General features: G+C 36.6%; 1 protein-coding gene across 6 annotated transcripts in view; it reads left to right on the plus strand.

Moving 5' to 3' along the window:
- The window catches only part of Chd6 (chromodomain helicase DNA binding protein 6), a 219,773-nt gene that overhangs the window by 179,359 nt on the left and 24,602 nt on the right, over window positions 1-15,812 (plus strand). For all 6 annotated transcript variants that reach the window (XM_003467660.5, XM_013150333.3, XM_013150332.3 and 3 more), the window contains one exon: window positions 15,683-15,743. In XM_003467660.5, coding sequence (XP_003467708.2) covers window positions 15,683-15,743 — 61 coding nt within the window. The remainder of the gene's footprint in view (window positions 1-15,682; window positions 15,744-15,812) is intronic.

The following is a 15,812-nucleotide window of genomic DNA, read 5'->3' on the forward strand; positions in this document are numbered from 1 at the left end:
TAGGGAAGTTTTTAAATTATGAATTTCATTATCTATGTTATATTGGGTTTTGAGAGTTCGTATTTCAAGGATTTGGTCTGTGTCATCTACATTTTCAAATTTATATGTGTTGAGTTGTTCATAGCATTTCCATATTATTCTTTTAATAGTAGAATTGGCAAGCTTTGTAGTGCTTTACTGTTTCATTCCTCATTCTGATGGTGTCTTTTTCTTTGTCTGCCTTATCTTTTTTAAAGAACAAGTTTTTTGTCTCATTGATTTTTCTCTATTTTTCTGAATTTTGTTTTCTGGTGGTTTTGCAGAGAGTTTGTTTGTTTTTGTGTTTGGTACTGGGTATTGAACCCAGGACCTTCTCACTGAGCTATGTCTACAGCCCTATTTCAGTGTTTTGGTTTGCTCTGGATTGCTTCAGTTTTTTGAGGCAGAACCTGGTATGTTGGTCAGGCTAGCCTTGAACTCTATGTAGCCCAGACTGTGGCAATCATTTTGCCTCAGTCTCTGACTACTGGGATGTAGGCATGTGCCACAATGCTCTTTTTAAATTTTTTAAGACATGACTTCACTCAAATTGCTAAATTGGCCAAGCTGAGCTTGAACTTGCAATCAATCCTGCTTCAGCCTCTCAAGGTGCTAAAATTATAGATGTGCACTATTACACCTGATTTATCACTGTTTTTAAATTACAGTTTTCCTCTTTCTTCTGATTTCTTTGGTTTTATTTTCTTCATCTTTTCCTAGATTTTTTTAAATCATACTAGGGATTGAATTCACAGCCTCATGAAACTAGGCAAGTGCTTCAACACTTGGAGCTACAAACCCAACCCTATTTTAAAATTTTATTTTGAGCCAGTGTTTCACAAAATTGCCCAAATAGTCCTCTTATCCTCTTAAGAAGCTGGAATTACGGGCATCCTCTCCTGGGTCTTTTCTTTAAAAGATTATTCATTTGAAATGTTTCCATTTGTCTAATGTATATATTTAGTGTTATAAATTTTACTCAGCATTGCTTTATAAATTCTGGTATCTTGTACTTTCAAATTTCATTCAGTTTAATGTATTTTAGAAAAATATCTCTTCAGATGTACTCTTGACCTTTGGGTTCTTTAGATAGTTATCATTTAATTAAGGGTTTGGAAATTTCCTGTTACCTGGTATTCACCTCCATTGATCCCATTCTGAGCAGATGTCACAAACTCTAGGATTTTAATTATTCTAGATATCTTATGGTTTGTTTATGGTCTAGAATGTATATATGTTGTATGATAAATATGGTGACTATTTGAATTTTATTACAGTAGAAAATATTGCTACTGGTCTTTCCCAAAATACTCTTCATTTCTTCAAGCACATTTGTCCCACCTTGCTACTTCCGGAGGCAATTCTGAAAGTCCTCTTTGTTTTCCTTGATTACAGTATGGTGGCTGCCTCAGTGCTCTTAATCAATTCAAAACATTTATCTTTTGTGGTCATTTTTATTTTGATTAAGAGCCAGAAATCTCTAGATCAGTGTTGCAGATCCAGCGAGTAAGGTTGAAGAAGAAATACTGTTTTTGTTGGATGACAGCAGCCATAAGATTCATTGTAGTTTTTAAATACACTTTGTAAAGACATGAAAGAGGGCTTCCAGAACTGCTTCAGAAAATGCCAAATATGTTCAAAGCAAGGGGGAATGTTTTGAGGGAGATTAATGGTAACGTGTCTTTTATTGTAATTTTTTTTAATTTAAACACTCATTATACTTTTGATCACCCTTTATAACTTAGTATGTGTTCCATGGGCACTTGAAAAATGATGTATTCTGGTTTTGTGGAATGCACTGTTCCATATATGTTGGTTACATCTTGATAGTTGATAGAGTTGTTACGTTCTTCCATCTCCTTGCTGATTTTCTGTCTGGTTGTTTAATCAGTTGTTGAGAGAGTCCAACTGTAATTGTAGGTTTATTTATGCTTTTCAGTTCTGTCAGTTTTTGATTCACATATTTTATAGTTTCAAACATTCGAGGCATAAATTTTTAGAATTTTATGTTCTTGATAGATTGACTGTACTATTGTTTTGTAATGCTCCTCTCTAGCTATTGTAATTTTCTTTGCTCTGATATGTACTGGTATTAACGTAGGTACTCTATTTCTTTTGGCTAATGTTTGCATAAATAAAACATCTCTATTCTTTTGCTTTCATTTTATTGAGTTGTTCTTTCTACTACACTGTGTCACTGACTTCTAGTTGGTGTTTTCATGTTGTTTACATTTGATGTCATTATGATGCAACCCCTCAGTTCCTCATGCTAGGTTCAGGCACCCAAACTACGAAAATATGTACTGCAGCATAACAGTACTGGCTGGAGGGATACAGGAAGCAATCTTTGTGTTTACCACTTGATACTACATGTGCAGGGTGTACATAAGTGAGTCAAAGTGCAAATGACTTTAACACACATAATGTGCCCTGTTACATTTTTGTGTATTTACAATTTTTTAATTAAATGCTTTCTTTTCATTTTTCTTGTAAAATTAGCATGAAAACTCACTTCTGCAGCTTTGGGAGGACATTGTAAGTGAGTCATCAGGTAGCTTGGCTACTGACAATGACTTGGATCATGTAGGCCAAAGAATTTGGCAATCTATGACAGATAGAGAAGTACAGAATGAAGACCTTGATTCAGATGAGGAAGAAAACAATGTTGTAAATAAATGTTTGACTAGTCAAAATGCCACAAAATGGTCTTATATACCTTAAGATCCAATGTTAGAACCAGGTTGGAAAGTCGTACTAGGTTCTTGCCAGGGGTGAAACCTGCTGAACATAATGCCAACACTTGAGATTCAGTGCTGGAAATTGTTGTAATGGATAGTGTATTAAAGATGTTTTGAAATGCACTAGTGATGAAATACAAGAAAACATTCTATATGCATCATTAGTAATACTCAAAAATATGTTTATCATGACCCCTAACTATGAACTAAAAACCTTCATAGCAGGACTTTATCATCTAATAATCAGAATCTAAAGGATTTATGGAGAAGTAACAGATGTGGGGTTGAGATTAGAACAATAATAACACTCAAGGGATTTGGTTTCCTTTAATATTGCTACGTTTTGAATATAAAAAACACCAGAAAAGAAAAAAAAAAAATCTGACAATTTGGCTGCTGGTTATTCATGTATTGAAAGCTCTGACCTGTCAAGCAATTTATACACCATGTGAATACATGACAGTTGCTGAACAACTGGCACCATTTCATGGTTGTTGAAGCTTGCAGCATTATATGCCAAGTGAAATTTCCAAATATAGTATAAAAATGTATGCCATGATACAAGTGAAAACTTTTTACACCTTGAATTTAGAAATGTATCCGTGGAGGAAAAAGAAAAGAAATACATCCTTGGAACTCAGCCACTAGGTCTTTCTATGTGTAATAATAAACCATGTGAATGTAAACAGATTTGTTGCACCTATTTGAAAAAGTAACATAAATGTCACATTCAACAATTGGTTCATTATTTACCCATTGATGTTACATTTGCTAAAAGAATACCAGACCAGCACAGGAGCTATTTGCAAGAACAAAGCTAAGATTCTTGAAAAAATGTTGCAAGTTCACAATAGGAAAATATATAGTACAATACTTGGATTTCAAAAAGATATAACAGTTGCCTCATATGATAAAGAAAAAGTATCACCATCATGATAAGATTGGTAATGAGACGTGGCATGATGGTGCATACCAATAATCCTCCTTGGGAGGAGGACCCTGTGAGTGCAAGGTAAGCCTGTACTACATAAGTTCCAGTCTAGCCTAGATTATATAGGGAGACCTTGTATCAAAACAAACAAAAAAAGATTGATAGTGAATCCTCAACATAAATGAAGCTTAAAATGGTCACATTTTACAACAAAATAAAAGGCAGAATAGATATTGTTGGAATTATGCAGCAACTATCATGTCACTCAAAATACAAATCATTGGCCAATGATTCTGTTTTACTCTGTCCTAAACATGTCAGGCATAAATAGTTTCATAGGTTACCAAAAAAAATAACAAGCACGAAATATCACAATGAGTCTTTCTTAGAGGATTGGGACTGGAATTGATAAATGATCAATTACAGCAGTGGAAGAACAGTGTATATGTGCTTGAAGAACTCCTTGAAAGAGTTCTGGAGCAGACCATTGAACAGACAAGCAAAATATCATGGGAACCTCCTAAGTAAACAGGAAGCCTGACAAGCTGTCCTACCAAAAAAGACAGGAAAACAAAACACATGTGCTATCAGTGTAAGTGATAGTTGTGTGTGTAACATGCTGTTCTCATTTTTGAAAAAATGCCTTAGATGTGATAACTGAAGTAAAGAATGTTTTCATGTCTGTATTTTCATTGTAGTTCACATAGGAATTTATTTCTGCTTTTTTTTTAATTTGGCAAGCAGTTGATATAGAACATGTTATTCTAAACGTAATATTTATTTGATATTTAATTTTATTGGTATTTCTTTTTCCTGCTAAATGGACATTGTATAATAGAAAGCTCCAACAAAAGAGTAAGATAAGAATGAGTCCGAGCTCTGCGCCCCTCCGTTACATCCCAGAGGGTGGGCTGGCTGGAGGTGAATCACAGGCTGTACCCCTCCATTATATCTGGGAGGGCGGGCCACCAGGAAGACAATGAGTTTGTGATTAGGGCCTCGTCCATTGCATCCTGCAGAGCAGACTGGCTGGAAGAATGTAAGACTGACAGGAACCCCAAGACCCCGGACAACAGCCCAGCACACAGATGCACACACACTTCTGGAGGGTGAAGTAAATAGTGAGACCAATAACATAGAAGACATATAATAATAAAGATTCCAGAAATTCAGCACAAAAACAGACAATGGCTGTAGAGAAAAGAAATAACACCTATAAAGGAAAACCCATCAGAATCACAGCAGACTTCTCAATACAAACTAATCAAGGAGAGCTTTGAGTAAAGTGTTGAAAGTCCTAAAGGAAAACAACTTCCAACCCAGATTGTTGTACCCTGAAAAATTATCTTTCAAAATTAGTGGAGAAGTAAGATACTTTAAAGGAATTCATGACCATAAAACCAATTCTGCAAAGAGTGCTGAAATATATTCTAGGGAAGGATAAAGATGACCGTGGTTCCAGGAACACTAGCAGAGAATTGCTGAGCAGGGCAGGGAACTGAAGGGAGAGGAAAAGTGAGAGACCAGTGGCAGGAGGATAACGTAGTAGAGATGAGCCAGTTCTTGTCACTAGTAACTATTAATGTAGATGGCCTTAACTCACTAATAAAAAGAAACATGGGTAGAGCGGATCAGGAGACAGTATCCATCAATATGCTGAATACAAGAAACAGATTTGCCTCAAAAGAAGATTCATGGACTGAAGGTCAGAGGAGACAAGACAGTGCTTCATGTGATAAGGACACAGAAAAAAAGCAGGGGTAGCTTGCCTATAAATCACAGAATGGATATGAAAATGTGATATTTTTATACATGGAAAGCTAATCAGCTATAAAGAAGGATAACCTCGAGGTTCTTGTAGGTAAATGGATGCAACTTGAGATCAAGCTCATATGAGTGAAATGGTGTGGACTCATGGTGAACATCGTATTATTTCAAAATAGTATTAAAAAAGTGAAGGAATTAGTGGAATCTAAACTGTACAGTAGATACTGTGAAGGTGAAAAGGGTAAAAATGTCTAAAAAGGGAAGGTGGTAGCCATTGTTAACTTCCTATTACCGGGGCTGGGGATTTAGCTCGGCGGCATAAGCACCTGCCTTGCAAGCAGGCAGTCGTGAGTTCGATCCCCGGTACCAATAAAAAAGAAAAAGACAAAAAAAAAAAAAAAAAAAAAACCTTTCTATTACCTTGTTTTGAAGTCCTGTACAAGTTTCATTCTTTGATTTGGTTTGGTTTTATTCTGTTTTGCCTTGTTAGAGTCTATTATGTCTGATGGTATGGGCAGGTATTTTGAAGATAGCAAGATATATTATGATAGCTATTTTAATTTCCTATTATCTTGTTTTTGAAGTCCTATATCACTTTCATTGTTTCGGTTTGATTGATTTCATTCTGTTCCATTTTGTTTGATTTTATTAGTCTCATGGTAAGGGCAGCTATTTTAAAGATAACATGAGACTTTATGGTAACTAGTGTTGATTTCCTATTTTGTTTTGAAGTCCTGTATAGCTCTCATTGTTTTGTTTTGATTGACTTCATTCTGTTTCATATTGTTTGGTTTTATTCTCTTTAAAATAAAATACAAAGTGCTATTAAAAAATAGTAAGGTAAGAGAGATGATCTGTATGATCTGCCACATGGGAAAGGAAAGCTGAGTACCCGTGCTATCAGTGTAAGTGAGATGTGTGTGTGGGCCGTGCTGTTACTGTGCCTTAGGGCTGAAAATTGAAGCAAGATTATTTTTGTGGTAGAGTTTTCTTTGTATTTTCACTGTGGTTCACATAGAACTTTTATTTCTGCTGAATTTTTTAGATCTCAAAAGCAGATAAACAGTTGATGTTTAAAATGCTGATATTCTATACACTCATTACATACTAAAAATTTAGTATTTTATTTTATTGATATTTTCCTAAGTACACATTGTTTAACAAAACTCATAAAATTAAAACTAATTTATCAATAAAAATACCTCTAAAGAATAAACATGAGTGTTTACACACCCCATAATGTGCCTTTTCTAAAAATCTGCCATGATGCCTTTAGGGATATGGTTAAGTGTATCGTTTTATTGCGTTCTCTGATTTCTTTTTGTTTGTTTTCTTTTTTCTGACTTCCTCTGGGTTACTTGAACACTTTTATTCCATTTTGGTTTATCTACATTAAGGTGAAATTTAATGAAGAGAATATTTTCTGAGAAAGCTATCACTAGGGAATTTTGTTGTTTTGTACACGTCACAGAGTGTACTTTCTCAAACTTAGGTGGCAGTTATATCACTAGGCACTGTAACTTTATAAGACCACTGTCACATATGTGGTTTGTTGTTGTCAGAAACATTCGTACACAGCACAAGATTGTATATTTTTATAGCTACTTATTGTATTTCATCATATATATATATATATATATATATATATATATATATATATAAATCACAGTCTGCCAGCACTATCATTTCAAGAGTAGAAACCTCACTTTTACTTGTCTCTGTACCTTCCCTCATTTATAATGTAATTGTCTTAAATATTTCTTCTACATGCATTTAGAATCATATCAGATAATGTAATAATTTTGTCTCATTGTCAGATTTAGAAAACTCAGGAATGTCCACTGTGTTTATGTATTTATTTACTGTGTGCTTTCTTCTTGGTATTCCAAGGTTTTTCTTCTATTTTGTTTTGGTTTAAGGAAATTTCTTTAGCTCTTGTTTTGGAATAGGTCTGATTGTAGTGATCCTCTTAGTTTTGCTTTTATTTTTGTTTTTTGGTACTGGGAATCGAACTTACAACCTAAACTTACTAGGCAGACACTTGAGTTGCTGAGCTAACTCCCCAGCCTGATCCTCTTAGTTTGCATTTATCTTACAACATCTTTTTGAGTTAGTGCATATTAATTATTCAGAATGGTAGGTTTCATTTTGAAGTATCTGTACATGCATAAAACATTCTGTGATCATTTTAATCCTCACATTGCCCCTCTGTCTCTTCCCTCCCCCAACTCCCTACTTCTCTAATTAAGTCTCCTTTATCATCTTCATTCATGAAGGAGATTTTTTTCTGGACATACTAGATGCTTCTTTTCTTCCCTTCCTTAAAAAATGTGCCACTTTCATCTGTCCTCCATAGTTGTCTGATGAGAAATCACAGGCATTCAAATTGGTTTTCCCTTACATAAGTTATCTTTTCTCTCTTGCTGCTTTCAATACTTTTTTGTCTTTTCGTTTCTCAAAAGCTTATCTATGATATTTCTTTCTCTTTACATCTTTTTATAATTCTGCTCTCAATTTTGTTATTATTTTCTCTTCCATCCTATGATTAATCCTGCCAATGATTTTTTTTTATGTGGTTTTGGCTTTTTGTTTGTTGGGTTTCTATTTATTATATCTAAATTTTCCCTTTGATTTTTCTTTGTATTTTGGTTTCTTTGCCAAAACTTACTTAAGGAACATGTTCACAATTGCTTATTGATGATTTTTAAATTACATTAGTAATTAAAATTTTTGTTATCCCAGGGTTAGCATCGTTGATTATTCTTCAAGATCTTCATAGTATTTATATAAGTAATTTTTTATTGAAACCTGTATGTACATCTCGGGATTATACTGTGAGACTCTAGGTCTTATTTAAATTTTAATATTTCAGTTGACTTCCTCTGAAGGTAAATAGGATGGAGGGACCGCCATATTTCTAAGATGGGGCAGACTTTGGTGTTCCAGGTCTGTTCCCTTTACTAGCTGAAAGGAAGGTTTCTCATTACTGTTGATCGATCACATAGTCTTGGCTGATGTTGTGGGTTGCAGTGGGACAGCTCATTACTGCCTATCAGAAGTCCTGGCCCCTCATTTCCTTCTTCTAGTGTCACACCAGCAAGAGAATGCCCATTAGAAGTCAGAGTTCCCCCAATTCGGCTTTTGCTTTTGCTACTTTTACCTGTTTTTATTTTTAATTGTGTGTGTGTTTACATATGTAGTTTTACTGTAAAAAAAAAAAAAAGCAACATGTGCATGTTGATTGTTTAGAACTATACATCACCTTTTCCTTTCTAGTGGGAAAAAAAAAAACCATTTTACACATAAACCAAACTAGGGCCGGGAGTTTAGCTTAGCGGCATAAGTACCTGCCTGGCAAGTGCAAGGTTGTAAGTTTGATCCCCAGTACCCGCCCAAAAAAAGTAAAAATAAAACCAACAGAATTACAATAGAGAATGTCAATTCCAAGAAGACCCTACAATTCTTCTGCTGATTCTCCCATCAAGTGGCAGGGCTCAAGTCATCATTAGGAGTATTTGTAGCTTCTTTTGTGTATAAGTCTATATTGTTGGACTGAAGTAAAGCAGTTACTGTCTTTACATTGTGATGTTCTTAACCTTCTTTTTCTTGGTCCTTTGTTGGAGAGAGCAGGCTTTTATTGGCGTTGTCGTTTGCTTGTTCATTTGTTTAATCTACACCGACTGGCACTTCTACATACCTCTTTGCCTTCTACCTCTTTGCCTTCAGATCCAGATGAGGCAAAAAAACATCCAAGGAACTTGTCACCATGTTGTTCCTTGAGTTCAAGTTCCTAGTTTGTTCTACCTTCTTTTCTTTACCTTTCAGAGTTTTCTTATGTTTGTTTCATGTGCAACGTTGATGTCTAGGGATTTTAGTTGGACATAGAATGAGAAATAAGGATATGTGCATGTCCTAGAAACAAAAGAATTCATTGCATTTTTTTCTTTTTTTTTTTTTTCATTGCTCTTTTCTTTTCTTTTCTCTTTTCTTTCCTTTTCTTTCTCCCAGTACCAGGGATCAAACTCATGACCTCACACTTGCCAGGTAGGCACTTATGCCTCTGGGCTATATCTCTAGCCCTTTTTTTTTTTCCTTTGGTATTGAAGATTGATCTCATGACCTCGTGCTTGCCAGGCAGGCACTGTGCCTCTGAGCTATGTCCCCAGCTCCTTTTCATTGCATTTTAAAGATCATCTCAGCTGCAGACCAGGTCCTCTCATACTCTGAACAGTAGAGCAGATATATCTGTCAGTGTGTGGATTCTGAAGCCAGGTGGCTTGTGTACCATTTCCTAGAATGACTCCAGGGTCATCTCTCTTCTGATCACCACCGAAGAATGGTCCATTCTTTCTCTTTTAGTCTGTTGATTCAAGCTTGCAGAACGTGCACGCTTACAAGACAGGCGCTTATGCCACTGAGCTAAATCTCCAGCCCCTTAAACGTTACTTTTTTTGGTACCAGGAATTGAACTCATGACATCACACTTGCCAGGCAGGCACTTATGCTGCTGAGCTAAATCCCCAGCCTGGGAAATAATTTTTTTGAGGACATGTTTCCCTGTATCCACAAGATTTGAGAAGCAAAGAATTGAAGGATGAAGGCTCTGGACCGGAAGGAAGTTGGGTTCTGGCCTTGACAGTTAAAACTCAAGCTCTGCTGTTCTGGTCTGTAGGTTATATCACTTTATCTTTTGCCTATAACTGGAGATGTTTACCATAAAGACAACTCTAACATCAAAGAAATGAAAGTACTATCTTATGTGGAGTTTCACTCTTTCCGTATCCCCTTTTTCACTTGTTGAAGTTGATCCTCACTTTGTAAATGTGAGCTGTGTACATCAGATGTTACCATCCTCATTTGACAGCTGAGAATAGATTTGGCCCTGAAAGTTAAAGGACTTTGCCAGATGACTGCTAGATAATAGTTAAGATTTGAAATTCTTCTGATATTTTAGTATTTTCTTCTAATCAGGTGTTGTTTTCATTAAAAAGTAGACTGTATTTCAGGTGCACATACCTGCCCTTTCCTCTCATAGCAGTTCGTATGAAAAGGCAGCCACTAGGCCAACTGTAGGCCAGGCTTGGCTTTGAAAGCTGTCATATTAAAGTCTGCTTGCCTAACCGGCCAGTCAGGAGGATACTAAAGCTGTGGCACAGTTGGTAAAAATAGCTTTGGTTTCCTTACAATAGAACTAAACTGTGGAACTAACTACTCATGTATTTGTTTATAAAATTTATGCCTATTTTGCTTCTTTCATTCTTCCAATCATTAAAACCTGGCCGATAGGTTATAATTAAAACAAAATGAAAAAAAAAGATAGAATCTGGAATGGCTTCTCCCAGATTTTAAATTGGACAGATTTTAAAGAGATTCAGCCTAACTTCCCAGGTCATATACTAAAACAGAACATGTAAAGGAATGGCCGACAGCTGAACCAGGCCTGCTGCTTCACCCTACTTCTCTCACCCTGTTCCTTCTGTGCTAAAGTCACCAACTGGGCATTTCTTTCTCATTCCGAGCTAAAGAAACCCAAAGTATTCTGTCAAAGGAGCCTGTTGATTAGAGCAGTTAAATAGCCCTACATATAGAAAGGAGCCCCAGCACATGCAGAAGTGGTCTCTCACTGTGCCATTCCCTCTACAGTGTCACTGTCGGAGGTAATCCCATGAGGGGAAACGATGAAGAACGTGCCACCTTTTGAGGAAGTCCATTTCATTGTTGGATGGTACTGCCTTCTACTGAGCCAACAATCTGCCTTCATAGAGTTGGTTCCATGGATCCAACTGGTTTTCTTTCTGGTGTTACACTTCTTTCTTTCCTTTCTGATAGGATTTTATATTCTTACAACTGGCTACTATGTTAATCCTTTAAATCTCTTTTCAGATAAATTATTCCTAGTTCCTTTGGGTCTTCCTAGCATGTCATATTCAGAGTCCTTTCTACTTTGGTGTCTTCCAGAGCACTCTGTAGTTGTCTTCGCAGAATCTGGTGTCAGAGAATCACAGGATGTTCAGGTTTGGAGAGACTTTGAAGATGATCTAGTCTACTTCCTCTGTTTTAATTAGCCAGTAATCAGTAATGCCAGTTTAATGCAGTCGTCAGTAAATGATTACCAACTGCAGATTTTGCAGCTAGATTCAGTGAACCTACAGGGATGTTTTAAAGCATGTCTTGCTGGGCATAGTAGCTCATGTCTGTAATGCTACATTGGGAAAGTTGAAGCAGGAGGATTGCTATGAGTTCAAGGCCAGCCTGGAGTACATAGCGAGTTAAGGCCAGCCTGAACTGCATAGTGAGACCCTGTCACAAAACAAAATAAAATAAAACAACATTTAGTCTTAAATATTTGCATTTGGAATAGTAGAGCCTAGAATTGTAAACAAAGTCTAACAAACCTATGTACACACACAACATCTCTGTTAACAGAAATAACAGTAAGTAATAGAACTTTCATTCATACACTTCTGTTATAATTAGCATGACAGTATCCTTGCTGTGCCACAGTTTCTACGACAGGTAGCGGGTCTCAAGTGCACTCTAAAACAGAAAGTCTGGATAGAAATCATGACTCCAGTGAGGCATCAGAAAAAACTTACAGGGAAATTTTATGCCCAACTTAGTCAAATCCCATTGTAAGAACATTTTTGGATATTGAACAAGTACCCTTCCCTTATGAATTGAGAGGTTAAGAATCTTTGGACTCAAATAGCGACATTTGACTATAGAATATTTTCACACTTATGAAGCACATTTCCCTTTTATTTGAACATGATTCTTGTCCCTTTTGTAGAAGAAGAGGAAAACCAGACAACACATGAACAGAGTTTCATCTGCTCGCACCTCTCCATAAACCCTGTAATCTCTCCATGATAAAATCCTTGCAGCCAGGCATGTAGCACACCTGTAACCTCAGCTATCCTAGAGGCCAAGACAGAAAAATGATGAGTTTGAAACTAACCTAGGCAGCTTAGTAAGACCCTATGTCAAAATCTAAAAAAAATAATGATAAACACAGTTGCATACTTCAGTGTTTCCCAGGTTCAGTCATAGTACCACTCCCACCCCATCAGAATTCCTTTATTTCACGTTTATGACATTTGATGTTTATCTACTTTCTGTGTAAAATTTATGCAAAAGTAGGATACTTGATTTTTCTACAAAATGAAAACCCCAGGGTGTGACCCTAACTTTATATATCTTGTTGCTTCTACCCAGAGAAACTCTGTGTTCTTCTGGCAAATTCCTGTTCAACTTTTAATATCTAACTCAAGAGGCACCTCTCAGATGTCTTTCCCTCTACGTGATTTGGCTCTGGCAGAGTGGGTGACTCTTATTTTCCCACTGTGTTTAAAAGCACTTACCACACTGTATGTTGACTTTTTGTTTATGTCTCATAAGCATACACTGGGGTCCAGGTAAGGATGCTACCTTTTTCACCATTGTACCCCCAGAACCAAACACTGATTGTTTTTATTGTAAGAAGACAGGTCATCACTTGTTGCATTACTGCTGAGGTTTTGTAAGGCCATAGAAGAAAACGCCTGTGTTTGCAGGCACCACCTGACAGGCCCTGCCCCTGCAACTCCCACCACCTCCGCCAAGTCAAGACCAGCTAGGGGCACTGACTGCAAGAGAGACACGGCCTCTCAGTCTCAGATAAGGAAAGGATTCTGTGTGTGGAGTTAAATTGCTTTCGTTGTGAACAGTACTTCGTTTTGTTTTGTTTTGTTTCAGTACTATTTATTAAATTTTTTTTAACTTTGGGTTTGTTTATTTTTCCTCTTTGTTCTATGATTAGTTGTTTTTTTAAGTACATGTGTGCAGCACACATAATGATTTCCATGCTTTTGGGTCAATTCAGGGGTTTTTCCTATCCATAAGAGCATTCTACAATTTCCTCTTGTCTAAAATGGGTCATTAAAATGAGGAAGTGAAAAAAATGTATGTAAACCACCAAGTACAGTATCTGGCAACTGACCTTTGCTCAGCAGGTTGTCATTATTCCACAGTTTTGTTATATTATGAAGTTTCTTCATAATACATCCACGAGTTAAAAGAGAATATTAAGTGATAATCTAGTAGTTGGACTACTTGTCAGTTTTCTCTCAGTCCCAGGTATCATTTGATGGATGCCCTTTTGCTTTGTACCAGCATTTGATTAAATACTTTACATGCTTCTACTGTCTATACTTGTAAATTTCAGCATTGAAAAGAAACCTGCATGCCCTGTGTCCTAGCTCACACTAAAGTAGGAACCTGCACCCCTGGGTTTGGGATACAGTGATCACATATTAGCCACCAGTGTATTATGATGAGGAACATGATTATTCCAGGGCCTGCTGCCTTTGTTTTATAGGCAGTAGAAGATTTCTCACCTGGAAACGTCTATACTTACAAATTTCAGCATTGAAAGGATCTTCCAATGAGATTTTCTCTGGTAGGAAGATACACAAGGCATTGTGAGTTGGTTTGGGTTTTTGTTCTTATGTAACTGCCTAAGAAATAGGACAGGATGAGATGACATACTTAAGTGTCACTTCAGAATGACAGTTTCCACTCTTGACTGACATAGATGGCAGAACACAGCTCTGACCTGGCAAAGAGAGATTAGCTAGCACTGCTCCTTAGTTTTAAATATATTTTCACTCATCAAAACAGATTTCATGTAGGATTCTTGTGTCGCCCATTTTTTAGATAGCTTGGTAGTTGAAAATGTGTGACTTTCAAATTGAACTACTTAGGGACTGGGGATTTAGCTCAGTGGCATAAGCACTTGCCTTGCAAGCAGGCAGTCGTGAGTTCGATACCCAGTACCAATAAAAATGAAAAAGACAAAAAAACTGAACTACTTGTATTTGAATCCCAGTTGTAACCATGTGACAAGCTTGGACAAGTTAATGAACTTTCTAGGGCTTGTTTTCATCTGTAAAAATGAGGACTGTAAAGGTTTTTACCTCCTGAGCTAGTTCAGATAACTAAACCGCATAAGCCAAATAAGGGTTTTTGCACAGTGCTTAACACAATTCTTGGTAATGTTAGTAACAACTTTCATCATTCTATCTATGTAAGTTGGGAAATGCATTCAGAAAATGCATTCTGTTCCTTATTATCTTTTCAAAGTTTTCTCTTTCAGCTCCTTTCTTGGTGCCTTGGTACCTGGGCCCAAGAGAGTGATCTGAATTGTAACTATTGGTAGTCATATGTTTCTATCCATTCCTATTGTATTAATACATTGGCCTCCCAATACCTTGGGAGCAAATGCTTTCAGCAAAAGACCAGAAAGTAAGTATCTTGAGCTAGACTGCGTTGGTCTTTCTGCCCACATATTCTTATTCCTTTTTTAACACTTGAAAAAAAGGGTTAAGAACCTTCTTAACTTGAGGGCCACACAAAAATGAATGTAGGGCATGGTTTTCTGACTTTTATTCTCTCTAACACCATGCTCTAGAATGGCAAAGTCTTGAACCCTAAGGTTTTGTGCCATTATTTAGGTAAAATGATAGTAGTAGAAAAGTAATAAGTTAAGCATTAAAAGTGGAGTCCCGCTGAAAATAATATGATCTTTTTTCCCATTGTCTCCTGCAAGGGTCAGATGATGCTCTTCTAAAGGATCTTGTAAAGTTCCATACCTAAGATCAAGACAGGCTTGTGAAAGGATCTTTTGTATCTCTCTTCATAAGCTCTGTGAACAACCTCTGTGCCTGTGACCTTACTCCAGATTGACTTGGAGCTTCAAATTGTAATTTTAACTTTAAATTCCTGGGGTTTTCCACCAGCAGGTCTCATGTCTGGAACAGTCATGCGTTACGAAAATAGTGTCTGTTACTGTGAAGCTATGAGCATGACACTTTTTTACAGCAAAAATAAAAAAAAAAAAAGGAACCACATTCTTTGTAAAATGACAATATTAAGTTATAAGTGACAATGATAAAGCAAATATTTAAATTCACAGCTAAAATAGTACTTGTAAAATATAATTGCCGTAGAAACTGTGCCAGTTCATCATTCTTTCAGATGATTCTCAGTAGGAAAACATTATTCCAGGGAAAGTAAACACTTCACAAGAACTCCTTTCAAGCTGCATTTATCGAGTACTGTCTTGGTCTCGGAGATGTGCACAGGCAGGGATGCCACTTGTACATGCTTATTCTTCCCCATGGAGTCCCTCTGAGCTGGTTTCCTCTAAGTTCAGTTTTGCTGATGGAATGGCTTCCTTTATCATCTCTAGGAGAATTCCAGTGATGGCGGTGAAGGCTTATGTGGTGAGAAGAAAGACGACAGCCGGCCAGGTGAGACTGTGTCCTTCTGAAGACAAGGAAAAGTACAGCTTAAGTTTGTAGTTACCTGGAGTTTATATC

This window comes from Cavia porcellus, unplaced genomic scaffold, assembly GCF_034190915.1.
Source record: "Cavia porcellus strain 051 isolate PalLab524CR breed Dunkin Hartley unplaced genomic scaffold, mCavPor4.1 scaffold_5, whole genome shotgun sequence".
Classification (NCBI taxonomy): Eukaryota; Metazoa; Chordata; class Mammalia; order Rodentia; family Caviidae; genus Cavia; species Cavia porcellus.